General features: G+C 36.2%; 1 protein-coding gene across 16 annotated transcripts in view; it reads right to left on the bottom strand.

Annotated features, from left to right (window-relative positions):
- Nucleotides 1–3,479: 3,479 nt before the first annotated feature.
- The window catches only part of LARP4B (La ribonucleoprotein 4B), a 49,645-nt gene continuing 27,235 nt past the window's right edge, over nucleotides 3,480–25,889 (bottom strand). For 6 of the 16 annotated variants that reach the window (XM_087946317.1, XM_087946318.1, XM_087946320.1 and 3 more), the window contains 14 exons: nucleotides 25,328–25,472; nucleotides 21,635–21,716; nucleotides 20,497–20,633; nucleotides 18,154–18,257; nucleotides 17,746–17,856; nucleotides 16,599–16,652; nucleotides 16,299–16,511; nucleotides 14,882–14,988; nucleotides 14,105–14,356; nucleotides 12,720–12,765; nucleotides 10,828–10,989; nucleotides 9,595–9,713; nucleotides 9,138–9,246; nucleotides 3,480–7,283 (listed from right to left, as the gene is read on the bottom strand). In XM_087946317.1, coding sequence (XP_087802443.1) covers nucleotides 7,020–7,283; nucleotides 9,138–9,246; nucleotides 9,595–9,713; nucleotides 10,828–10,989; nucleotides 12,720–12,765; nucleotides 14,105–14,356; nucleotides 14,882–14,988; nucleotides 16,299–16,511; nucleotides 16,599–16,652; nucleotides 17,746–17,856; nucleotides 18,154–18,257; nucleotides 20,497–20,633; nucleotides 21,635–21,716; nucleotides 25,328–25,472 — 1,905 coding nt within the window. In that variant the 3' untranslated portion in view covers nucleotides 3,480–7,019. Of the gene's footprint in view, nucleotides 7,284–9,137; nucleotides 9,247–9,594; nucleotides 9,714–10,827; nucleotides 10,990–12,719; nucleotides 12,766–14,104; nucleotides 14,357–14,881; nucleotides 14,989–16,298; nucleotides 16,512–16,598; nucleotides 16,653–17,745; nucleotides 17,857–18,153; nucleotides 18,258–20,496; nucleotides 20,634–21,634; nucleotides 21,717–24,633; nucleotides 24,796–25,327; nucleotides 25,473–25,889 lie in introns of all 16 variants that reach the window. The other 10 variants (XM_087946325.1, XM_087946326.1, XM_087946328.1 and 7 more) reach the window with 4 other exon arrangements.

The raw sequence follows: 25,889 nt of genomic DNA on the forward strand, positions 1-25,889 counted from the left end.
GCTCCCTAGGAAGCATTGAACTTGACCATGAAACTAAATACAAAGGAAAATTAAAATCATTTATTTCTAAAAAGAAATACCAGTGATGCTTAGTAAAATACACACACTCCCATGCAGAAAGACAGCCTATTCCTATCATCAGAATACAAGACCATGCAAAACAAAACCAACTAACCAGCTAGCATCTATCATTAAATCAAAGGCAAACCCCCCCCCATTTTCTAAGTTGCTTTCTCTCGTCACCAACTGCTCATTTCTATTTCTGAGAACGGTGACCTCAAGATATTTTCCAAGTAAACATAGATTGATGTTCCTGGCTGTGTCATTAAACTATAGGTAGTCCTTGCTTGCAATTACAATGCTGAAGGTGTGATACTTATGACTGGCCTTGAAATGACAGCCATTGAACCACTCCTGCAATCAATCCAGAACAGTGTTCCCCAACCTTTCCGGTTTTACAGATCAGTGGGAGTGGGTGGGTAGAGGGGTTGGTTCTTCACTCTCCTACCATTGGGTAGGAGATATAGAAGCATAGCTAGCCGGACCAACAGGCTGAAGAAGAGTTTCTACCCATGGGCAGTCAGACTTCTGAATGGAAAATAACTTCATGTCTATATAATAAGACTTGTGGGGCCGGGGCATTATGCAACAAAGTCATGTCTATATAGTGTAATAAGATTGGGACTAGGTTAGGGATTTCTGTCCTCATTGTGAATTGTGTTGGGTGTGTGTGCACGAAGGGAGGCTCAGCCAATCTCATTGTACACATGCTGTACTCTTGACAATAAAGGTAATAATAGTAAGTGGTTCTGTGTGAACACTGTGCACGCGCACTTGCTGCTTGCACAACTCAAGTTTTGTGTATGTGGAAGTGGAGCTGAGCATATGCGTGCACTCGCCCACATGCACTGAGCATATGTGCGCACTTGCCCGCAGGCCTGATTCTGAATGGGCTGTAGCCTGGGAGTTTGGTACGCCTGATCTGGGCATGTGGCAACTGACATGCACTTATGATTGCAGTGCCCCATGGTCATGTGATCATCATTCTTTGTCAGCTTCCTACAAGCAAAGTCAATGGGGAAAGAGCAAAGTCAATGGGGAAAGCAAGGAAGGTTGCAAGTTGTTGGGTAAGTCTCTCCCATCTATCAGCAATAGCTATGCCTAGCCTCAAAATAAAAAACCAGAATAATTGGAAACTTGATGGGCATCAAGGAACTCGTCCACAGCTGTCACGAATGAGGTCTTAGATGTTAGGCCTTTATTCAAATACTTTAAGTCACCCATCTAATTATTATGAAGCACAGCTCATTGTGTTAGATTTCAACAATGCTAACTTAAGCCAAGAGCTACCAAAATATTTTCAGCACATCCACTGTCTCACTAGAGGCAAGAATACTTTAGACCACTGCTACATAACATTAAAAGATGGTTGTTGGTCTTTTCCACAAGCAGCTGTGGGACGCTCTGATCATTGCATGATTCATGTGTATCTGTTTGTAGACAAAGGCTTAAAACCATTGAACCAACAATTAAATCAGTGAAATCTTGGACTGAGGAGGCAAAACTAAATCTGCAGGCTTGCCTTGATTGCACTGATTGGAACATTTTCAAAGATACCTCTGTAGACTTAGATGAAATCAGATACTATAACATCATGTTAGTTTTTGTGAAGACATGTGCGCCAACCAGTTTTGTTGCTTGTATCTTTACGATTTATATTGTTTTATTTAATTTTCTAGTATGATTTATGTTCATTGCTTATTTAGTCCTTGTGTGTCCAATCACTTGGCCAATAAACCTGTTCCATTCTATTCTGTTCTGTTCTATTCACAGATTTCTGCATATTTCTACCTAGAATAATGAGCAGGAATTCAAATAGGCTCCATTTTTGGAGCATTGCTGAAAACTGCATCTGGAAGACAAGCATGAAGCCTACTTGTCTAGAGAAGTCACATTTCATAACAAGCCAGTTTCCTCACTGATATTTGAAAGGAACAATGATAAAAGATTTAATAGTTTGTTCTGATGACAAGGCATGCATGGAAATATGCCTCCATGATGAAACTTAATGTGGCACAACATTCAAAAGCAGACTTATTTCTGAGCTGTCAGCAGGGATCTATCAAAATATGTTTAGTACATAGTCAATATGCATAATTTGTTTAATAAGATTTCTTCCCACTTAAGATTTCCAGCTTCGCAGAATAATTCCTTGAGTTTTCTAAAAACTTTATCCTATGCATATTGTTAAGCTGCAATTTTGATATATTTTTGTTCTCTCATTTGGTTTTTCGAATATCTCCATTGGAACAAAATTAAGCATTTGCGAAAAACAAACAAACCAGTAATTAAGTGACTGTATGAAATCTACTGTAGCAACTCATACTTTGTTATTCATGTATGAGAAATAGACCAATCAAAATCATTGGAGGTAGTCACATCTAAATGTAATTGATTTCAATAATTTTAAGATAAAGCTTTGACTTTCAAAAACTGTACTGTATATAAAAAAAGATAAAGACTTTCTCTGTATAGTTGTGTCTGATTCATCTCAAGATTCTTAGCTGAGGGAGTCAGCATTGTCTGATGCTTCTGTCATGTAGCAAGCAAGGCTGTATAGGCTGATAAACAAGGAACTCTATTACCTTCCCACCAAAGTGATACCTATTTATCTAGTCACATTTTACATGCGTTCGCAGTGCTAGATTGGCAGGAATGGCAAGTAACTGAAACTCATTCCATTGCGTGGTGCTCGGGTCTCAAACCCGGGCTGTCAGCTTCCCAACTGACAAGCTCAGTGGCTTTAACTGTTGAGCCCTTTCATACTCTATATACAACACTTTAGTGTCATGCCCTCATAGATGGGATATTATCCTTCAGTTTTAAGACCACAATTAACTCAAATAACAAATGCTCTGAACCAGTTGTGGAAAGGATAGCAATAACACTTGTATATCACTTTACAGTGCTTTACAGCCCTAAGCGATTTACAGAGTCAGCGTATTGTCCCCAACAATTTGGGTCCTCGGAAGGATGGAAGGCTAAGTCAACCTTGAGCCTGGTGAGATTTGAACTGCCAAATTGCAGTCAGCCGGCAGTCAGCAGAAACAGCCTGTGGTACTGCACTCTAACTACTGCGCCACGGAGGCTCATATGGCACACTCAAAACACATATTACTTCAATTCATGCTCAAAGTAGTTTTAAAGCAAGTAAGTGAGCAAACTATACAGAGAGTGGGCCAGGAACAAGTTAAATAGATGTATGTTGGAGGGAAAATGATAACATGAGGCAAATATTACCAAAGAGCAAACTGCTTGATAAATGGGCACACTGGGTCAGTCTCAGAGCACCAGGACAGGCCCAAGAAAGGAGCAAAGAAACTTCTGGTATTGGTCTCTTTGCAACAAGCTTAGATCTAAGTGAATGCAAAGACAAAGGTTTTTTAATGACTTATTTTTTTTAAAAAAGAGAGAAACTCAGCAGTGCTAAATCTTTTTATTTTTCATAACCTACATTTTTAGACAGTTGTACATTTTATGACATAAAAGGAAACTTAAATTATCAAATAGTTTACATGTAAGCTTGATTCCAGTCTTAAACAGAAGAACTAAAAACCCACCTTCAGGAAAAACATGGCCTCCCTATGACATCTTTGCTTTAGTGACTTGGCAGCTATCACTTTAGTGACTTGGCAGCTATCACCTTTGATTGTCCGCTGCTAGCAGTCTGATTTGGGCCCATAACCCCTAAAAACTACAGCATGTTGAAAGGGATATAGAAACAAGTGGAAACCTTGGTCAATCAGTGGCTGTGACAAAACACTGCATCCAAGGAATGACACCTCTCTGAAAACAAGTTCTAATTCCAGAAGAGAGGCAGAAAAAAAAAAATAGTAACCAAAATTAAGGGTGTGACAATTTATTGGTTTTTCTGACTAGATTCAAAATTGGAGCAAGGGTAGTAATGGTAGATAGGACATCCTAAGGCAAAAAATACTGTACATATTAAATATGCAGAAACAAAATTCATATTTGAATGCATCCTTTGAATAAACAGACTCAGAAGAACCTATATAATTCTATTTCAAGGAGCACCAAAGGGTGGCCTTCCTGTCCACCCTTTCCAATGGGTTGTTTTAACCTGCAACTCAATAATTTAAGAAGACTTTAAAAAAAAGGCAGATCTGAATAGCTAAACATAAATAGCCTGTGTTGTTAAATAGTCCTGAACTGTTTGAATACGAGAATGTTAAAAATTACTGGAATTATTTGGCATGACACTTTCTTTTAAAGAAAAAAAAAAGCCATCACAGTAAACAGACTGTTATTTGAGTGAGAATTACAGTGTATTAGCCTAGTATAAAGAGCAGCAGCAAATGCATTAAAAATAATACAGCCTATCTACTGACCTGCAAAAGTTATCGTAAGCTAGCTCCAATGATTAGCTCTATACTTGTGGCCTCTTCTCTTTGTTTGCAGCTGTTGTATTCATGCTCTCAGCAGGCAAATGAAGACAACTCATAGCTGGCCTAAATTATACCTCCTGTCTCACTGCCCCTCTTTCACTGCTCATGGGAGTGGAGGGGGGGGGGAGGATCAATGATAAACCAATGTTATATAAGATGATTTTGACTCTCTCCTTGTGTATCTTCTCAGGAATTAACAAACAAGACTCAACTTGCCATTTTAAAGTCTGCAGTGCAAGGAGCAAGATGATCTGTTTGTTTTTCTTTTGGTAAGGATAATTATAAATAGCAGCAACTTATGTTAGGAGATCAACTGCTCTAGGATTTTTAATTGTTTGCTTTTTAAATAGCTATGTGGAAATTTTAAATCCAGTTTTACTAATGTGTTGGCCTACAAGTAGTTGAATATACCTGGGGTGGGAGCTTCTGGTGGCAATGTTGTTTCTTTCTAATTCATTAAAATAATACTAATTTCAGGTCCTAGGAATTGAAATTTATACTGCACACCTGTGTTCCATATGAACAAAATGCAAAACTTCCAGAAAGTATTTACAATGTCAGGACTTTTAAAGACAGGCTTTCTTCCATTCCCCTTAGCAGTGAAGAGGCAGACTTAGCTCAACTTATCAGAGTAAAGAAAAAGAAACAAGGGAAAAACAAATTAAAGTAATATCCAAACCACAACACTTAGTTATCTACATCCAGTTCAACAGCAACATTTATAATATATCAATAATTTTTATCAGGTTTTTTAATGGTACCTTTTTATATGTTCTGATTATTTACACCTGTACAAGCAAAAGCACACACTTCCAAGTGCACATTTTAATACAGTATTGACTATTTCCATTTACAGATTTTTTTTTCAACATTTTGAAAAAGATCAACTGCTTAAGATCTTTTTAAGGTATATTACAAAAACTGCCACTACGACCTGTACTAGAGTATGTTTACCCAGTAAGGCCAGTGACAGTACATAGATACTGTAACTGAGTAATTCTGTATATGCCACCCTGTGCTAACCCTTAATGGGGTCAGACTTCAATAATTCTAAGCTGTCTTATACAAAAGTTAAGGCAAAGTCATTTTCAAGTTTAAATAAAATTCAAGTCTTTAAAAATTGGATGGAAATAATTCTTTTAAAAAAATCAGTTGTTTAAATAAATCTTTTGGTGTGTATGCATGTATGTGTGTGTGTAGGTGTGCGTGTGTAGGTGGAATAAACTACTTAGTAGGAACACCTTTTGATCTGAACCATCTGCTGCTTAAACACCCAAAAAGAAAAGCTTTAGGTATTTAAAACAAAAAATAATTTATCAGCAACTTTATTAGAAATGTATTAAGTGCAGCCTTGTCCTTCAGAAAGCATGTTGCTTCTAAAGTGTCTTAAATCTCACCCCAGGCAGGATACAGGGCAATGTCTTTCTTGTGCATCCTTGCACACACATACTAAAACACCATCAATTCATGGACTAAAAGAAAGAAATTAAATCCATGTGCCAATGTTGGTAGGTATAGAAAGTGTCAGCACTCAGGCTGATTTAAGATATAAACTCTTTCAAAGAGCATTTGGAACACAGTTTTGAAAACTTACACAGAGCATGGGTTTCAATCAGAAAAGGGTTCAAAATTAGCTTCCCGGTTGAGAGAAGGACAAAAAATTGAAATCTTCATCACAAGAGTGCTATTGTGCTATCTTGTGAAAAACTGCCATTAGCTTGCATCCACCATACACAAGGGCACATTTAATTAATTTATAATGTGCTTTTTTTTTCTTTTCCAGAAAGTCATGAGATCATTTCATCTTGGACTGAGAAACTGGTTACTTGCTTACAATCTATCAATGCAAATAATCTAGAGAACTCACAGTTGATCTTTATGAAGTTCTCCTTTGGCCAAAAACAAAAATATTAGAACCAGTTTTATTTTTTTAAACTTAAAAAAATACTCTGCTGATTTGCTACAGCAACTGGAATTTCAAAAAAAAAAAAAAAAAGTTAACTTGTCTTACTGATTTGTAAATCATCTGTTCTGCTTTATATTTCATGTATTAGCTATTATTAGTATTCAGGACTTTTTTTGAAGATTCTTACTTACAAACCAGTTATTTAAAGAAATACAGCAGCACAGTTCTGTCTAGTAAATTAGGGGAAAAAAAAACCTCATTAGAATGAGCTTGTATTCATCCATACATGGAGGCTTCATAAAAATGGATTTCAGATTAATGCATCTTCCTTCTAATAATATAAAAAAAAAAAGATTTTAGGCATTGTCTTATGTTCAGCACCAATCTAACATAAAATTTAATTAAACCGACGGAATTGACTGGTTGCTCAAGGGGAATTTGATAAGGATGTAAGAAAAGAATAATAATAAACTATTTTACAAAGAAATAAACAATAACAAACAACAACAAAAAACCTCTAGCAGGCATTTCATATACTTCATAACCCCTGCAAGCTTTTAACCAGCAACTCCTTCTTTGTACTCTGAGTGTCAACATAGGGTAATTTCATAGTGAAAACTTCTTGAAATTCAACCTAAGTGCTACTTTCACTGAGGAGATTTGGGAGGAGTGCTCTGTTCTTTAGTCAGACGTTTTCCAACGGATGGAGGAAGAGGAGACCTGTGTCTTGATGGTCTCCACTGGTCTTTAGACTTCAATTCTTTGCTTCTTTCTAGTGTTTCTGTGGGTTTCCTTTCCTCTTTCCCACAAGCAACAGTGTTTGGCTTCTGTTCTTTTGGAGACTGCAATGGAGCTGCATCCTTACTAATCCTCTGACAGATTTCTGCATAACTAGGTTTTCGCCGTTCCTGCTTTATTAAAAAAACACACACAAAAATAAAATTGAATAAAACTGAGTAATCTCGTCACCACCAGAAGTATGAATTCTACACAAAATAAGATGAAGGCCTTGCATAGGTTTGCGATTCTTCCAACAAAAAATGTTACTCCTTAAGAAATTTTTATTGTTCTGAAGAATTGAATCATAAATAGAGCTAAGACATTCAATTGTGTACTAGAATCTTGAACCCCTGATGGACATCAGAGTGATAAAAATCATGCTGCAGTTTCAGTCTCTCTGGAGATTATTTGGGAAAATAATGTAAGGAATAGAGGTAATCTTTGTCTTAGGACAACAACTGGGAGTGAAATCCCATCATTAAGCAGTGCTGCCATAAAACATGACATCCTGTGATCAGTGACTTTTCCTTAATGACTGCATCACTTAGTGATGGCACTCCTGGCACTCCTTAAGAGAATTTCCACCAGTCATTAAGAGCTGCGATAGCGCAGTAGTTAGGTTGCAGTATTGCAGGCCAATTCACTGTTCACTGCCAGGAGTTCAATCCTGACCAGCTGAGGGTTCATTCTTCCATCCTTCTGAGTCTGGAAAAATAAGAATTGTTGGGGGCAATACACTGACCCCGTCAACACAGAGTGCTGTGCTATGAAGCGGAATATAAATATATATAAATATGAAGCGGTATACTTGCTCTTAGCTAAGAGGACCTGACCTAAACCAAACCATTCTGAGTTTGGTCCTTCCCAGCCCTGACCCTTGGCGATGTAACAGATTGCCTCCAATGTCTCCCCATTTACCTATCTCTCCCCCATCCTTGCTTTTGGTCCTATCCTTGCTTTTGGTCCCCCTGCACCCTACTAATTGTGTGACTCTGGGGCTGCTTGCCATGCTTCAGTTCAGGATCTTAGGAGCTTTCTTGGCATGACACAGCTCTGGGGCTGTAGGAAGATGTGAGGAAACCATTGTGCACAACCAGGACAAAAAAAGCTTTGCGCAGGCAGTAGTTGCCTCGTGGAGCGCCAGGCTAGGTAGGCATGCTTGGTTAGCAGTGGGAGCAAAAAGATGGCAAGGTCAACTAGGGCAGCAGGGAAGGTGCAGTGCTCAGTGCCAAAAAAGGCACAGACAGAGGGAGATAGGTGGGTGAAGGTAATTGAAGTGCCCCAGCAGTTTTCAGTGAGCTGTTAAATCCCTGAATTCTGATCATCTGACCATGAGGGTACTGAAACAGCCGTAACTTTGGGGATTGGTCACTGTAACTTCAAACGAATGGCTGTAAGTCGAGGACTACCTATATGAGCAAATCATCCAGGAGGATGGCTGAAGCAGTCAGGAACAGGCATGAATTGCAGCATTATGTCATGGTTGGTAAAAAAAACTTCAACTGACTTAGTTCAAACAATAGAGTGTACCACAATCTAGGGCTTTTAAATTAAAATGGCTGGATTTGTACAACAAGGAATGGTTCATTATGGTTTAATTCTTGATTCTCAACATGCAAGATAGATATGAACATATCTATTTTGACAGAGTGGATTTACTGCCCATACACCACATTCTGACTACTTTGTTGCTGGAGTTTAATAGTAAGTTTTTGATTCAACATGTCATAATTGTAAGACTTACGCGCTTGCCATCTGTAAGACAACTGGGATTCTGAGGTTAGAGAGAACTTTGAAAACATGATGGTTTCTTTAAAAAGCATCAGAGGAATTGGATTTGCATAATATACTAAGTCAAAACAAAATGTATCACATTATTGCTTAGTACGATGTGTTTTTGTGACAAATCTCTCCTCTAGTATAAATAAAAATATAAAAGCCAAAAAGTTCTCATCAACTTCTTATAAAAACCAAAATGCACTTACTGCTAGATGGCCCCCATTGACCTGTACTGATTTAGAAGCAGTAGTAACAATGTACCAACGTCTTTGAGTACTTTGAGTTTCTTTCTGCTTGTCCATAGCTTTGGGATCACTGTAAAATAATAGAAAGAACAGCTGAGTATAATGAAAATGCCTCAATTCTACCTTCTGCATAGTGACGTCCATAGTAGCAAATCCCTACTGTCTATTTTTATTGTAAGAAACCTGTTTATGTTGCAGACACACAGATAATTTTTTCAACACTGACAATCAAGCCATAAGTCAGTATGTGCTTTTGCACAATTCAGATGAAAATTCTATGCTGTTGCTGTTAAGCAATGTTATTTATAAAATGGTTCAAAATCTATTGACAGAATAATATCCAGCCTTTTGATGATGGACAATGGAAAATGTTGATTCAAAACAATGTGTTCAAAGCTCTGTATTATAAGGTCCTTACTCAGGAGCCTGGGATGGGGAAGGAGATGTTTCAGATGTCCTTGGCAGAGCAGAAGAAACCGGCAAATAAAGCTCACGAGGAATCCCAGCTGGTACTGTGTTTGTACCTACACTGATGCCCTGAGAAAAACAAAATTCAAGTCATTTAAACTACATTTCCATTCAAATGCAGAATATATTTATAACCAAACCACTGTCATCAGAGGGAGGCAGAACAAAGGTAGTACAGGTTGTCCTTGACTTAAAATGATTCATTTAGTGATTGTTTGAAGTTATAGCCACTGAAAAAAATGATTCATGATCATTTTTCATACTTATGGCCACTGCAGTTTCCCATGATCAAAATCTGGATGCTTGGCAACTCGCATATATTTATGACAGTTGCAGCATTTCAACATCATGCAATTGCCATTTGTAAACCTTCTTTGCTGATTTCCAACAAGTAAAGTCAATGGGAGAAGCCAGATTTATTTAATGAACGAATGACTCGCTTAACAACTGCAGTGATTTGCTTAACAAGTTTGGCCAAAAAAAAGGTGGTAACATTGGGCAAAACTCCCTTAACCATGCTTAGCAACACAAATTTGGAGTTCAATTGTGTTTGCAAGACTACCTGTAGCAGCCCTGCCCAACCCCTGTGGTCAATTACTAAAATTTTAAAAGAAAGATTAAGCCATGTTTACTTCAGAAATTAAACATGGTACAATAGCTGTAGATAACTTTTTAAAATAATTTCAATCTGCATCAAAGTCAATGCTGAATATGATACATTGCTTTGATTTTATCCAAATACAGACTATTTCAGAAATTGTCCACCACAAGAAATAAACGGTAGAGTTAATATTTGCTGCTACATAGTTTGGTATCTGAGGGGCTTAACAACACATGTAACAGTAAGCATTTCTACCTAGTGTTTGAAGTGTGACCCTTTTCCAGGCTGAAGGTTACCCTATTATATACCATTCTGAGAAAAATCTGAGTAGGATATAAAGGAGTAGGATATAAAGAGCCATGCCAAGCAGGCTTCTAGCCAAGTGATATTGGCAAAGCTACTATCAAGTACAACAGCACTACAGAAAATAGCCTGCTGCAGAAAGCAATACTTTGTAAGATGGGTGTTTCTAAGCCTCTTTTCTCAAAACCATCACAAAGGACCATTAAAGAATTATGATCCTCAGAGTGAACAAGTGTGTGTCCCTAAATGCACCCTTGCCCAACATCTGTGGATTTTTACTTTTTCTTTTGATGACACATTCACATTTGACAACCGGTTTTCAAACATGTCTTCAGTCTTTAGATTGCCAGCAGCTCCAGGCAAGGGAGGAAAACTGGACAACCCCAGCTCAAAACTTGGAGATGGCGGTTTTGTAGGCGGTGGAGACTGCGTTTGTCCTCTCTGCAAGAGAAGTGTAGAATAAGAAAGCAAGGCAACAGCAACCTTCAAGAAAAAGGGCACAAACTTGTAGGAAACAATCAAAATATGCATACCTCACACTTAGGCAGTCATAAAGTAGTTACATCAGTTGACTTTCTATTTAATTAAATACTTTTCTTTCCTGCCAACAGGCTATGTCTAAGTAGGTGTTATAGTTTTAAATTTATCATTCAGAAGTTAGAATGAAACACAACGCATTTAAGCATTGTCCACGAGTAGTGGATTAATATTGCCATCCATCCATTTCTAGACTGACTAACATAAAAAACGATTCTTAGCAAAAATTAACAACAGAGGAATTAACATGCTATAAAAGAAGAACCACCACCCTGAGGAAACCATGGAGAAAACACTCTTCCATATCCCCCCAACCTAGACATGCCTACCAAATAACATAACTAAATCCTTAGGAAACAGCCATATTTTAAGGTTATCTTGAAGGCAGGAATGGTGGGAGGGGAGTGATTCTTCAAGGGATGCTGTCCCAAACGAAAGGTAATGCAACAAAGAAAGCCCTTTTACCATCATCTTTATTTCAAGAAACCCAGGTGAATAAAAACAAAAAAATCAGCTCTTACTTTAAGGAGTTGATGCAGATTTTCTAGGCACAACTTGACAATTTTATGCATGAAAAACAATCACGCAGACAGAAGATAAGATTCAACACTATGCACTATGGAGGAATGTTTTGTAAAATTGACACATCTTGCAGATATGGATAAATTAATTTCTTTGATTACAAAAAAAAAAGATTCTATTTACATTTATTGGTAGAGAAAGCTCTTAGGGACTTTTTGTGTAAAAATGATAAAAATGAACTTGAGATTTATGGCTTTATTAGGATACATAACTTGAGAGAGAGATTAAAATGTAATTGTACTTATATCAGCAAGAATATCAGAAGCCACTTCTTTTTTTATATTTATGTTTTCTTTCACTTTCTTTCTCATGGATTTCTTTCATTTCTTACTTTATATTATCCTATAGGTTCAATCTTATTTTTTTTAAAGTTTCAATTAAAGTCATTAAAAGAACAGCTACAACACACAGCTTCCTTTAATTACAATTCTAAATGGCTCTCTACAGGAAGCTGGAAACTATATCCATTGTAATATGGGAAAATTAAGTGTTTCTTCTTCTTAGTAATATGACCAAAATATGAAACAAGTAATGTGAACGTATCTCTGTTTTGTGGAGGAAATGGAAAGGGAGATTCAAATTTTAAGACAAAATCCACGTAGAAGCATAAGGAAAAAAAGATGGAAATTATAGATAAGGAGAAAAGAACACCATCAGCTAAAACATCAAGCAGTTTGCAGGAAACCATTGTGACTAAAACAAGAATCAGTTATTTTGTTATGGGAGAATTTTTTCCTATGTTTGGTAGAACAGATTAGTTAGAAAAGGAATTCAAACAGAACTGGAACAAGAAGGGGGATGCTTTGTAAAATTGCTTCAACAACTTGAAAAATCTAACACAAATGTGAGTCACCATCAACTTTGCCATGTACCTCATGACGATTTGGAGGTAATTTAGAATAGATAATTAGAATAGATATTTTTACAGTTTAAATCACCATTTAACATTATGTCAAATCATTCCTCACTGAGGCTGTGCTACTCTTTAGTCAAGAATCTTCTAGTCAAGAATCTTCTAGTCTCAAGTGAATATCTAGACATTGCATACTCACCACAAACTTGTCATCTCTCTTTTTTCGATAGCCGTAAGAGTTTTTTCTGGAAGGACAGACATCATCATTATTACAATTTATTCATTCTTAAGGTATCATTTTAAATGTGATTATACCCTTACACTGAGAAAACCCTTGGGGTGTAGCTATCAGAACTTTCAATTAGGTCAAAGAAGCAGGCTCAAGATTATTTTTGTCAGGTATGTGAACTGTGATCTTCGGCAAATCACTATTATTCAGCCTAGTGTAACCTACCTCCCAGGGTCATGTGAAATTTTTTGAAAGGATGTAGAAAATGGAGGACTTGGTATGCTATCCTGAATTTGCAAGAGGAAGAGTCATACATGTCTGAATGGCCTTGCTACCAATTTTCAAACCTATGCTTTCCATTTATTTGTACCACATCAGCTAGCGTTTCTGGAATATCAGAAATGTCCAATATCCTGAATCCAGAAATGTTATAACTTTCAGTGAAGATCACTTATGCAAGAACTTTGTAAGTCTAGATGTACATTGTTTTACTTTAAATATTAAAAAATCCAAAGTATGATGCTCATTAAATAACTTCTTTTTCTTAAAAAAACCTTTTTCCTCAAGTTTCTGGAAGTAATTCCTTTGCCATTTATTTTCTAAGCTGCACTAATTAGATCCACTTTAATAAACAATTCAATATAGTAGCAATCAGCTTTTTTGGTAAGCAGTTGTAAATTATGCACAAATTATTATTGCACATAATATAGAATAGAATAACAGAGTTGGAAGGGACCTTGGAGGTTTTCTAGTCCAAACCCCTGCCTAGGCAGAAAACCCTACATCACTTCAGACAAATGTTTATCCAACATCTTCTTAAAAACTTCCAGTGTTGGAGCATTCACAACTTCTGTAGGGAAGTTGTTCCACTGATTAATTGTTCTAGCTGTCAGGAAATTTCTCTTAGTTTTAAGTTGCTTCTCTCCTTGATTAGTTTCCACCCATTGTTTCTCCTCCTGCCCTCAGGTCCTCACATAAATGTGACATCTGAACCAGTACTTTCCATATGCTGTTATGTTTTTACTCAGATTATCAATAGACAGACAGACAAACAGACAGACAAACTTCTTAGCTGGACAATGAAATTATTCTCTATACACAAAGGTTGGCTCACATACTGAATCATCACGGCTTAAAGTGACCTGAGAATCTCCTTAGTGTTTTGTCACCGATTATACTATCAAATAATTCACTTCAAATAGTTCTGCTTCTGTTTAAATCTTTCTCTTTTCAACTGAGAAGTTTTTTCTTGCCTCATTTCCATAGAATTATTCTTTTTGAAATCTCTAACATGGAAACATACAACATTCCCAAACCTCAGGGGCTAGTGCTTTACCCTAAATTTCAATACCCACCTTCCTCTGCCTAAGCTGGGGGATGAATCTGAAGCCGTGGATTCTACTCGCCCGCTCCCTACATCTCGCTTTATATAGTTTGTAGTACTTTGCATCCGTGTCCTGTTTTGTCCTGGATGCCTGGTTTGTGGGTTCCTGACACCGTTGATTAATCGGTCAGCAGAAAGATTGAATATTGTAGGGCTCTCTAGCAATCCAGTCCCTCTGTCTACAGTAGGAATTGTATGCCGTAGATATGATTTGCTGGGATTTCTGGACAGGGAAAAATAAAAACCTTTCAGAGCTGTCATATAACATCTTCAGGAGATGTTTAGAACTGCACCAACATGCACAGCTTTTACTGGAGTCTAAGGTCAACTGATCACAGTGTTTGGCACTATTCTCAATCACAGTCCATATTTCCAAGAATGCCTCTGGGCCAAACACAAATCCTAGAGGCATCTTTAGAATAGGGTAGATGGATGGCTACAGTCCAAAGCTTAATATATTTCTCTGCACAAAGACAAGAGTTATGACTCAATGGTCATTTAGTAATGGAATTCATAATTTGGTATAAAACATTTGCAGCTAATTCACAATTTTCTTTGGTTCATTGTCTTCTATACAAATATTTCCCTATTCCATTTTACCTGCCTTACTTGTTGTGTATGCTTTTTTAAGAGATCAAGGAAGAGAGAGAAATTGTGACATTTTGTAATCAAAACCCCTGAGATATTTATAAGTTTATTTGCACCAGGAATATTGTCCAGGTAAACAAAGTGTATTAACAGAACTTGCCTGGTTCTTGGTGTATACTGCCTAAGAGTAGCAAGTGGAGTAACAGTTGGCTTGAAAGTAGGAGCTGTAAATCCATTGATAAATCCAGTATTTGGAAATGGGGCGACCTATAGAACAGAAAATTTCAGATATAGATTTGAAACTTTCAATATATCCATAAAATTCTGAAAATAGCACAATAGCACACTTCACTTTACTTTTCTGCATAAGCATCATGCTTGTGCTTATTAATATTCTCATTAATACAATATTCTCATTACATACCAAACCTTGGTTTTAGAATAAAATACACTCATAATACAGCACAATATAAATACAGGTACAATATAAATACAATATGGCCCCAAATTTCTGTTGATAAGTAAAACATTTGTTAAGTGAATTTTGCCCCATGTTATGATCTTTCTTGCTACAGTTGTTAAGTGAATCACTTATGCTACAACAAAGCTAATTGTTAAGTGAATCTGGTTTCCCTATCGACTTTGCTTGTCAGAAGATTACAAAAGCTGATCACATGACCTTGGGACATAGCAGTGGTCATAAATATGAACCAATTGCCAAGCATCTGAATTTTGATCACATGACCATGGGGATGCTGCAAAGCTCATAACTGTGGAAAATGGTTATAAGTCACTTTTTCTAGTGCTGTTGTAACTTTGCACGGTCACTAAATGAACTGTTGTAAGTTGAAGACTACCTTTACATTTATATTTCTAAAACCTTGGTTCTTCTGGACAAAAATGTACATGAAGAAAGTAAGCATAAAAGGGAGAGATATGATAAAATATCTTTGTATGCAATTTTATATCCTGTGAGATTTGATTTAGTAAGCTTAGTATAATGAATTTATAAAAATCAATACACATCAAGGACAAGGCAACATTATCAATCCGACATGCTGAAAGTTTTAAAATATAAAAAAGCATGTTACATCACAGAAAGTTGTCTGGAATTTTAACCTGTTTGATTTTTTCCATCCCAGATTTTATTAAACAGACTGTTCTGAGTTTGAATCATAGTATTAGATCAAGTAATGTAGATTTAACTCTAAAATAAGCTACTTCAGGAAATGCCTTGATGTCCAACTCAAAAAGGGGAAGCAAAGGTTTCAAAATTATACTTTGCAAACAGTGCAAACATACTAAACTAAAGGCTTCAAGACTATACCGTCAGGTTTCAAAGGATTTTTATTTTCCTCATTAAAAGTTCTCTGTCTTACTGAATACCACTGCAGAAAAGTTGAGCATAATCCCCTCTTCTAGGTATAGATACATGGAGAGCTTTAGGTACAGAGGAATAATACATACAATGGTTGTAAAATACAATTGTGTAAGTTTTCTCTCCGTGGACAGTTCCCCTAATTCCTCTCAGCAGCATGAACAAACAAACAAACAAAATGGTTCCCCAATTTGCTTACCAACGATGGATCAATATAGCTGTGTGTTGTAGACCAGGCTTGTGGTGTAATTAAACTATATAGTGGAAATTGCTGTTGGGGCCCGTATACTGGAGGTAAGTATGCAAATGATGTTGTATAACGCTGTTGTGTGTAGATATTCATGTCCACTGGTCTGTATCCATTCTTTGGCAAAAATGAATTTATAGCTATAGCTTTTGCTTTTATTCGTGCCTGCAAATGATAGAAGATTATATCCTTAGAAGATGTTGTTTGGAATTATCCCAATTATAAAATCAAATTCCAAAATCATACATTTACCTTAATTGGTTTTCCTTGGAAAGTTTTCACATCTTCTCTAAGGTATCTGTAAGCCTTTAAAAGAAAGATACACTTATTTGAAATGGTGCAATTGAATTAATGGGAACAAAAGCATGAACACCTTTCTACCTAATGTAGAATTTACATATGTAATTCAAATTAACAAATAACATATTATAGGCTCCATGTTTGGGAACACATAAATTTTTTTGTGTTTATTTTGATCTGGCAATAACCTCATATTGTGGGAAAGAACCAGCTAGAGAGAGCACTGGAGATTTTTGCAGTTATGGTGTTGAAGAATGTTTTGAGAGAAATCCAGGCAAATTTGATAATCACAGAATATGCATTTTAGATTTATTAAAGCCAACAGGAACAAGTTATATAACTCATTTTAGTGGGACTTGAACCCAAGTGATACTATTAACATCTTACAGTAGTTGAGGAACTGTTAACTTCAGGCTCCTTTTCACTAGACTTCCAAAATCTACCAAGACTTATGCTAATAAGATGGGCGGGGGGGAAATAAACTATACGCTATGCACCCAGTGGAGTTAACATACCTATTAACATTATGAATACCTTCCCAACTGGAGAACTTGCAATAATATGACAACACTGACTGTGGCTACTTTAACTATTTGCTCTGACTACCTTTAATTATTTGCCAACTGCCAAATTAACTGTGGGAAATAATAAGTATATTTAATTATGGAATCCTTATTTGCATAACAGTCAGTGTTTTGTTCTAAACATGGGACAATGATCTCTTATTGTCACTTAGTAGCTGAGGTCTTCTTTGATTGTGTTCTCATCATAGTATTTGAGCCATGATTAATCTAAATCATGCAATCTCTGACATGTGGTGCGATGGCCTAGAGGTGGCGCTCTCGCCTCACATTCAAGAGGCAGTGAATTCGATCCCAGGTAGAGGCAGACATTTCCTCTCTGGGCACGTTGAGAATATATCTGCTGAGTATAACTGCGTTGGCAACAGCCAACACTCAGCTCCGTTCAGTTGCCCAGACTCCATTCCGCAAGGGATTATGGGGTTATTAAAAGAAGATGATACAGTCTCTGACATAGGCAATTCAATATAATGCATGCAGAAGTGCACACATACCCATACACAAAAAAGATAGCTTACCTGTTGTGCATCCGCTTCAGACTCAAATGTAATAAACCAGTTGTCATTATACGCAAACTCACAGTTGATGAATTTAGGCAGATTCTCACTTTTGAAGAGTGCTTGAACCTCCTACAATAAATAAATAAATAAATAAATGAGATGGATGGACTGGAATGATAGTTTGTCAGGGCTGCAGAGAAGAAGGGTTCATTGAGAACTATAGCCAAAGACTGATTCAGCCCTTACTGAAGCCATATTTCTATAAAGAGTATCCAGGAACTAATATAGTTCTGCTTAATTTCAAGACAGGTCATGAAATAGTAAAGCTAATGCTCCAGGTATCTTCTCTCTTATTAGTGTTTTACTATCTTTATAAATTTAAAAAATAAGACTCTAAAAACTCAGTTGATGAAATAATATACTTACTTCAATTGGAGTGGATTCAGGTACTTCACGCAAAATTACAATACAGCGATTTTGGTTTGGTCTGACTTTTTCACCTTTTTCATCTACCTGGACTAAAGGCAATGCTGAAAAAAAATCCCCCAATGTTATTGCTTTGGAGTCAACAGGTAGAATTCTATTTTGTATTTATTACTTTTAATATCTATCACAGTGATTCTCAACCTTTTCTTTATCATGGATCCCCTTTAAATACCTTTTATGGCCACAGACCTCCAAGACTTAAATCAAGATTTAAATCAGGGGTCTCCAACCTTGGCAACTTTATGCCTTGGCAGACTTCAACTCCCAGAATTCCCTTTGCTGGCTGGGGAATTCTGGAAATTAAAGTTCACCAGGACTTAAAGTTGCTAAGGTTGGAGACCCCCGATTTAAATCATAACATTTCTTCAAGCCTTCATAGACCCCATCTGATGATATCAACTCCCCCCCAGCGGTTTGCAGACCACAGGTTGAGGACCACTCATTATTAACCTATAATTGCATTAGCTTAATTGTTATTAAAAATAAAAATTTAACAGGGGAATAAATTAAAATTTATAATTTCCTCCTGTTATAACCCTTTCCAGACAAAGTCAGAGCCTAAATCTGTATTCAATCTAACTGAAACATGACTGAGGAGTATAACATTCTTAGTTCTCCTATAAAGTACAAAGCGATCATTAATAAACGCAAGAAAGCACATCAGAATCAGGATAGAAGGAAAAACCTTCTGTAGCTCCAAATTAAATTTGGACTTTCCAGAAAACCAAAAAAACAAACACAGCTAAAAAACCCCACACAATTCAAAAGGCGTGTTACTTGGGCAACGAACATAAATGTCTATTTAGCGGTGAGCTAAGGTTATTCTTTATTTCCTGTGGACAAAGCAGAACTTTATTGGTTCTGATATATATTTCATACTATGGAAGCTCAGCTATTCTATGTTTAATGAATGTTGAGATCTCTGTCCAATAGTGCCTCTTATGTTGTTCATAAATGTCTTATCTCCCGAGATCTGCCTCAAACTGAAATTCTCCTTTGAAACATTTTATAGGAGATTCCTTAAGATGATGTTGTGAATTGAGCAACATATTTTTATTTCTTTTGCCACTGAAAGTTTTACTTGTTGACTATAGGTTGGGAGGCTCTGTGACACACTTGGGTTAAGTGAGAGAATATGGGAGAAAGACATCTCTCTGGAAGACTGTTGTTACTTCTGCCATCATCTAACAACAAGGTAGGCTAGAGGGCTTCTAGGAAAGGAAGATAGATATATTTAACTTTTCATGCTACGGGCTCTCCTGACAATATACCATCAAACACACCCAATACTTAAGGTAGAAATTACCTTCACTGCTCTATCTACCACGTCTAAACTTTAAACATCAACACACAGCTGTTCTAATCCAATATGGAAAAGGGACTTGGGATGGAGCTGAGGAAACCTTCTAAAGAAGCTATGCTGTCTTTGGTTTCAACTATGCATTCTCAGAAAAATATGTGCTTGATAATTAAGAGGTGCTGGGAGAGTCATTTTAGAAAGGAAGTCATTTTATCCTGTTTCTGAGTCCTTAAAGGCTTTCTAACTCCAACACAGATATTCTTGAGAGTGCAAATAAGCTTAAAGTAAGGCACTCAATGCACACCGTATTCAGGAAAACTGCCATTATTCAGGATAGCTGTTTGCAAACTCATAGTTCACTAGAAGAAGCCAGCAGGCACATTTACATTCCTGAAGCCTGACTCAGAGCTAGTGAATAAATACAGGTAGTTCTTGACTTATGATCATTCATTTAGTGACTGTTTGAAGTTATGACACTGAAATAAATGACTTATGATTGATCCTCACACTTATGTCACAGGAGCTTGGCTTTGTGATGACTGCAGAATCCTGGGGTCACATAATCACTAATTCTTCCTAGCCAGCTTCCAAAAAGCAAGGTTAATAGGAAGATGGAAAGGAAGGTCTCAAATTGCAATCATGTTATGTTTCACTTAATGGCTATGGTGATTTGTTTAATGACTGGATCATAAACTCAGGTGTGGTCATATGATACCCCCTTTAATGCCTGTACTGTTTAACAATAAATCTTCCAGTCCTGATTTTGGCTCTAAGTCAAGGACTGCCAGCAAAAAGAGACGTAATTCTGATTAAGATAAAAGAACTTAGTATTGAATAAAGCTCTCTTACTACAAAAAAAGTGTTCTCATTTTAAGATACATTGCTTCTTAAGGGAATAAAAATGAGTTTCAACTTTGCCCATCTCAACTAAGCTCTTTTATTCTAAAGAATGGTGCAAAAATACATGATTTGCCGTTACTTACATCGCAGCACTTCAACAATCAAATCCATATCGGTGCTCAACTTTTTGACGTGATCAAGATTAGCTACTGTGATTATTGGCACATACTGATCACTGTCCATCTGAGATATAAGATACATGTCACTGGCAAGATTCTCTCTGTAGAAGAAAAAAAATTAGTATAAAATTTAACTCTCCATGCAATTCTACCAGAGTGCTGCATTGGTGGTTGCATTGGCCTTTAATATTATTCCTAAATATTAAGATACAATCATGCCTTTTAACTTTAAAATGCCTCATTTCTTGCAAAATTACAGAATTATAGCCAAACTTGATGTTCTTGCCTCTTAGATTGTCATGTCCTGCTTTTCTTGAACCATTTGACACAGAAAGCCAAAAGTAGCCCATTTTCAGATGCTTTTAAAAAACAGTATCCAGGTAGACAGAAAAAAACAAGATATACCAAACTTCTAGCCAGTCATGAAGGCAGCATGTGGCTTCATTAAATTTTGTTTAAAGCTACAGCTTTATATTAAAGACTAAATAGTAATCAGATTATGTGGGGAGTCTTGAAAAATTACTACTATATAATTCACTTTATACAAGATTTCTAAGTGTCTGTCACCTTACATTTAATGATAAGCAAAACAAGGTACCATTTCTTTTTAGTGCAGAGGACAGCATACAATTGACTTGCATCTATTCTCAATAATTAATTCCTCTAAAGCAGGTATCCCCAAACTTGGCAACTTTAAGACTTGTGAACTTCAACTCCCAGAATTCTCCAGCCAGCATAGCTATAACAAACCTTCCTGTAATGGAGAGCCCTGGGACATCTAGCAAATGACCGGCAACTTGTAAAATTGGCTTTTATCTTGTGTTTCAGTTGTAGAAATCAAGATAAGAAAATGGACAATTAAGGAAAATAAAATCTTCATGATTATATTTTCATTCCTTCCCAACCTTTCTGAATTTCAAGCTATAAAATTAACATATAAATACATCCCTGCCTGATCATGAATTTCTATGCAGTCCAGAGACTAACATATTGTTATGGCATTCATAATTATATTGGCTATGCCACCCTAATTAACATTTAATCTGTCCTCTTATTAGCAATAGCATGAGGCTTGACTATATTATATCCATTATACACTTACCTTGATAAGCAGAACTCCAGTGTTTTTTTAAGCGCTTCTCGTAAATTTTCTTGATCTTCTGGCCGAAGATTTTCTTTACTTCCTAGAATTGAAAACAAGAAATGAAGGGGAAAATGGTACATAATTCTTTATAAAAGTAGTAAATGATGTGGCTAGATCAGGATTTTTCAATCTTGGCAATTTTATCTTGGATGGACTTCAACTCTCAGAATTCTCTAGTCAGTACATAATGACTGGAATTCTGGAAGATGAAGTTTACCCATCTTAAATTGCTATAGTTGAAAAATACTAGCCGAGATAGTCTATCACTATGGCATGTGGTATTCACGGGGTTCCATACAGGGGTTTTTTTTTATAATCAGTATAGAAATTGTTTACCATATGTTTCTTTTTTTTCTTCTTTTTAAACTTCCTACAGACTCGCCAGGAAATTCCTATCTAAGCATTAACCAGATCTAAACTGGTTCAGGTTTTTGAGATAAGCTATCTGATTCTAAACAGATGAAATAAGTATGTCAATGGTGTTAAGCTACATTTAGAAGGGTGAAACTATTCCATAATTTTAGAAATATTTGATAAAAGAGGAATTACCTAAACTGAACGGTCAATGAACAAAAATATATTTAAGAGTTAATACACAATCTATTCACTATTTCTTTCCAAATTAGCAAGTTATAAGAAATGGTTTCCACATTAAAAATAAGTAACTTTTTGGATTAAGATTGGTGTTATGTATCTGAAAACAATCAAGGGCCTCCAATACTCAGCTATCACTGTTTTGGATTTTTTAGTACACAGTATATATAACATTATCGTAGCAACAGCACCTGAAAGTTGCAGAAATTTTACATGATTGAAAAATGTATTTGTTTGTTTTAACTATTTAACTATTTCTAGTGGTTAAGGAAAACATTACAATTTTAAAGCAACATAGCTAATATTGTGCATATTATTTGACACTACAGGTAATGACTAATCACTGAGTGACCGTTTGACGTTATGGTGGACCTCCTGAGATGTATTTATGACCCAGTTCCAAAGTTTTGATGGCTGCAAAAAAAAGGGGGGGGGTTCTATAATCGAATTGATCACGTGGGTGGTCTGTTTTGCAACTGACGTGACTTACAAACACGATTAACACTTACTTTGAATAGCTGCAGCTTATAGAATGCCAAAACCTTCAGTGGAGCAAATGCCTGTGGTATGAGAACTCAAACTACAAGCATTTTGTTGCTATTACTCACTGTTAAGATCATATATTTACATTCCTTTTATACAGACCTCCAGTTTATGCAAAGTCATTGGGCATGTTTATTTATTCACTTTTCCCAGCTCCTCCATGCAGAAAATAAATACACGTATAAGTCACAAGAATATAGTTAAAACAAAGCTAAAGGAGTAATTCTGCCAATTCAATAGGCCTCAGTGATGAAGAAGAACTGCACCAAGAGAATGTCAGAGCTAGGTGCACTTCCAATTAATCACATTCCATGGTTTGTGAACAAATCAGAAGGTTCAAAAGTAACCACATCAAATGAAAATTACGCATATAGGTATGAACACCACTCTTCCAAAATAAGTTTAAAATAAATTTATATAAGCATTGAGAAATGCCAGGTGTAAGCAAGCTGAATAGCTCTGAGAATGGGTCAAATAGGTTTCTTTATTGTTGATCACTGGTTCAAAAGCATCACACCAGATTGTCTACCTCCCCCTGGGAAATAGCAGACATGGACTTAAGACTTTGACCTCAAATGTTTCCTTCCCCAAATGAATTCTAAGGTGGTATGACTTTTAACAATCCACCCCCCCAAAATCAGGACCTCCTCTCCTTCAGGCAATGGTTTCAGCATACAAAAACTATTTTCCAACTATTGTATAAGAGTTAAGATGACAGCATGAGCTACCTTTGCTCAATGATTACAATAAGATTGTGTTTATTTTCTTCTTCATCTTCACTGTGTCTAAACAGAGGCCAGAAAATATGCAGATGTTGGTGGAGGAATGAGAATATACCAATGTCTTACATAATATGTTTTTCCTATGACCATCAAATGCAAAATTTAAAATTTAAAGAAACTCTGCATAATATTTATTAAATTTATATGCCACCCATTTCCCTTTCCAAATTGACTCTGGGATGGCTATACAGAACGGTGGTGAATGTAATCTGGTTTACCAGGAGACAGAGAATGCTTTCCAGAGGAATAAGGGACAACAAATTTTAGATAGTTTGGTTGGGAGGAAAAAGGTGAAGACAGCTTCTCCCTAAAAATCTTCAAAGTATATCTTATAAGGATGCCAGGAGTTTCCTTTAGTTTGGCAAGATCTCTTATCTGTGGATGATAAACAATAAAGGAAACTGCTTAGAAGACACTCTGGGTCTTTCTTGGTCTTTGGGCCATGAAAAGACCACCAAGTTCAACTTTTCTTTGAACTGGATTTTTGAAGTGCACGAGCCTGTTGGAGGTATTAATTCACTGTAGAACTGAAATTAATAGTATAACACAATATGTAGATCCATAATATCCATTCATATTTACTATCAGAAATCCAAACTCCCAACATTGTCTATAAGGCAAAACCTTTCTTGACTCTGTGAGGCTGTGTTAAGCTGAAAGAGTGTGTGGAATGTTACATTTTTAAAAATATTCTAGTTGTGCACTCAGCTTGATATTAAAATGGAAGATGACAGGAAGCAAATTATTTTAGTATGTGTGTAAGCAGGACAAACCTAACAAGGCAAGCAGCAATTCTAATTAGATGAGTCGCAATACACAGGTGTGATGATAAAGTTATTATTCTGCACTTCCTACTGTTATGGATTTAATAGTCACAGGTATTGTTCATATAGGCACATCTATAACGATGCTTACAATTCAGTCCTGCTCAGGTATGTTTCTTCAGTAACTAAAATGTGAAAATTTCCTGAAGATTATTCTATAAACTCTTATAGAAACTCTTACAGCTTTAAGAATGAGCAAGGACCTTTTCCATACCTGACTCAGTGTTTTCATGTACTGTTTTGTATTCTGCATGATCTAGAGCCAAAGGGTTCATATCTGTTTGATTTGATAATGGAACAGATAGTGATGGTTCTTGATGTCCTTTGAACGATTCATTCTGGTGTTTTTTGTCACCATCACCATTGGCCTCTAATGCTGTGGAGAAAACTATAAGAGTCACAAAAATATACTTCATTTGTTGTGACTTAGACACCAAAGGTTTCACACTCTGACTAACTCCTGGAAGGGTTTGCTGTTATTTGCGGTTAAGTTTCTCTCAATGAAACCTGCAAGAAATATGCAATGATTTCTTACTTGTGTACACATGACTGCTGTTGGCAAAAAAAAAAAAACCTCTTATTTCCTCAAGCTAAGCCATAATGTGTTTCAAGGGTGGATTAATTAATTTTTAAGCAATTGTTTTTTAAACTGAACAACTAGAACAGGGTTAGGATGCGGGGTGGGAGGGAGAAAGGAAGAGATTAGCTACCAGGAGCATATTGTTTAGTAAATGCTGGTTTTGTTAAGATTATAATAAAAACAGAGAAGAAAATGTGGACTGGGAGGAATATGAGGAATCTTGTTAATTGAAGGAAAACTATTTGTACAAGGAAAACATTGTGTAAATGCAAATAGTTAGCTTTAGTTATTACTAATAATGTGGTATTTGAAAACAGATTTATTGTACCTTCTTTACAGGAATCTGGTGGATGATCTGTTACTTCTTCCCACTGTTTGCTCACACCTCTTTCAGTACCACTTGCTTCCACGTGTATCATGTGATTCCCCCACACTTTTGCATTAGGATTTAATTCTGAAACCTTGGCTGGCTCCTGTAATTCATAATGCATACTCAGAACACCTACGTTCATTAACTGCATAAATACACATATACAGATATACACACAGCAGCATTTATCTCATTAAAAATACACTACTGTTAAGAGTTGCATATATAGGTATTACACCAGATGAAAGATACACTCTTTTTAAAAAGACTTCCTATAAAGATCCTGAATGGTGTTTAGCTGAATTCACTTTGCTTCTTAAGTCTAAATCATAAGCATCTCATGTTTACATTTCTTTATTATGAACAATGCTATTTATCTCTATTGACTAACTTAAATTTGTTCCAATATCACATAAAGGGATGAATTTCCACCAACTTCGCCCTTATCTACAGTCCCTTTGCACAATTTATTCCCATAACATTCTTTGTATCATCACATTCGAACAAACTTTGGAGGAAC

Source organism: Notechis scutatus, chromosome Z (genome assembly GCF_049901735.1).
Source record: "Notechis scutatus isolate UNSWTSFEM ecotype Mainland chromosome Z, rNotScu1.2, whole genome shotgun sequence".
Taxonomy (NCBI): Eukaryota; Metazoa; Chordata; class Lepidosauria; order Squamata; family Elapidae; genus Notechis; species Notechis scutatus.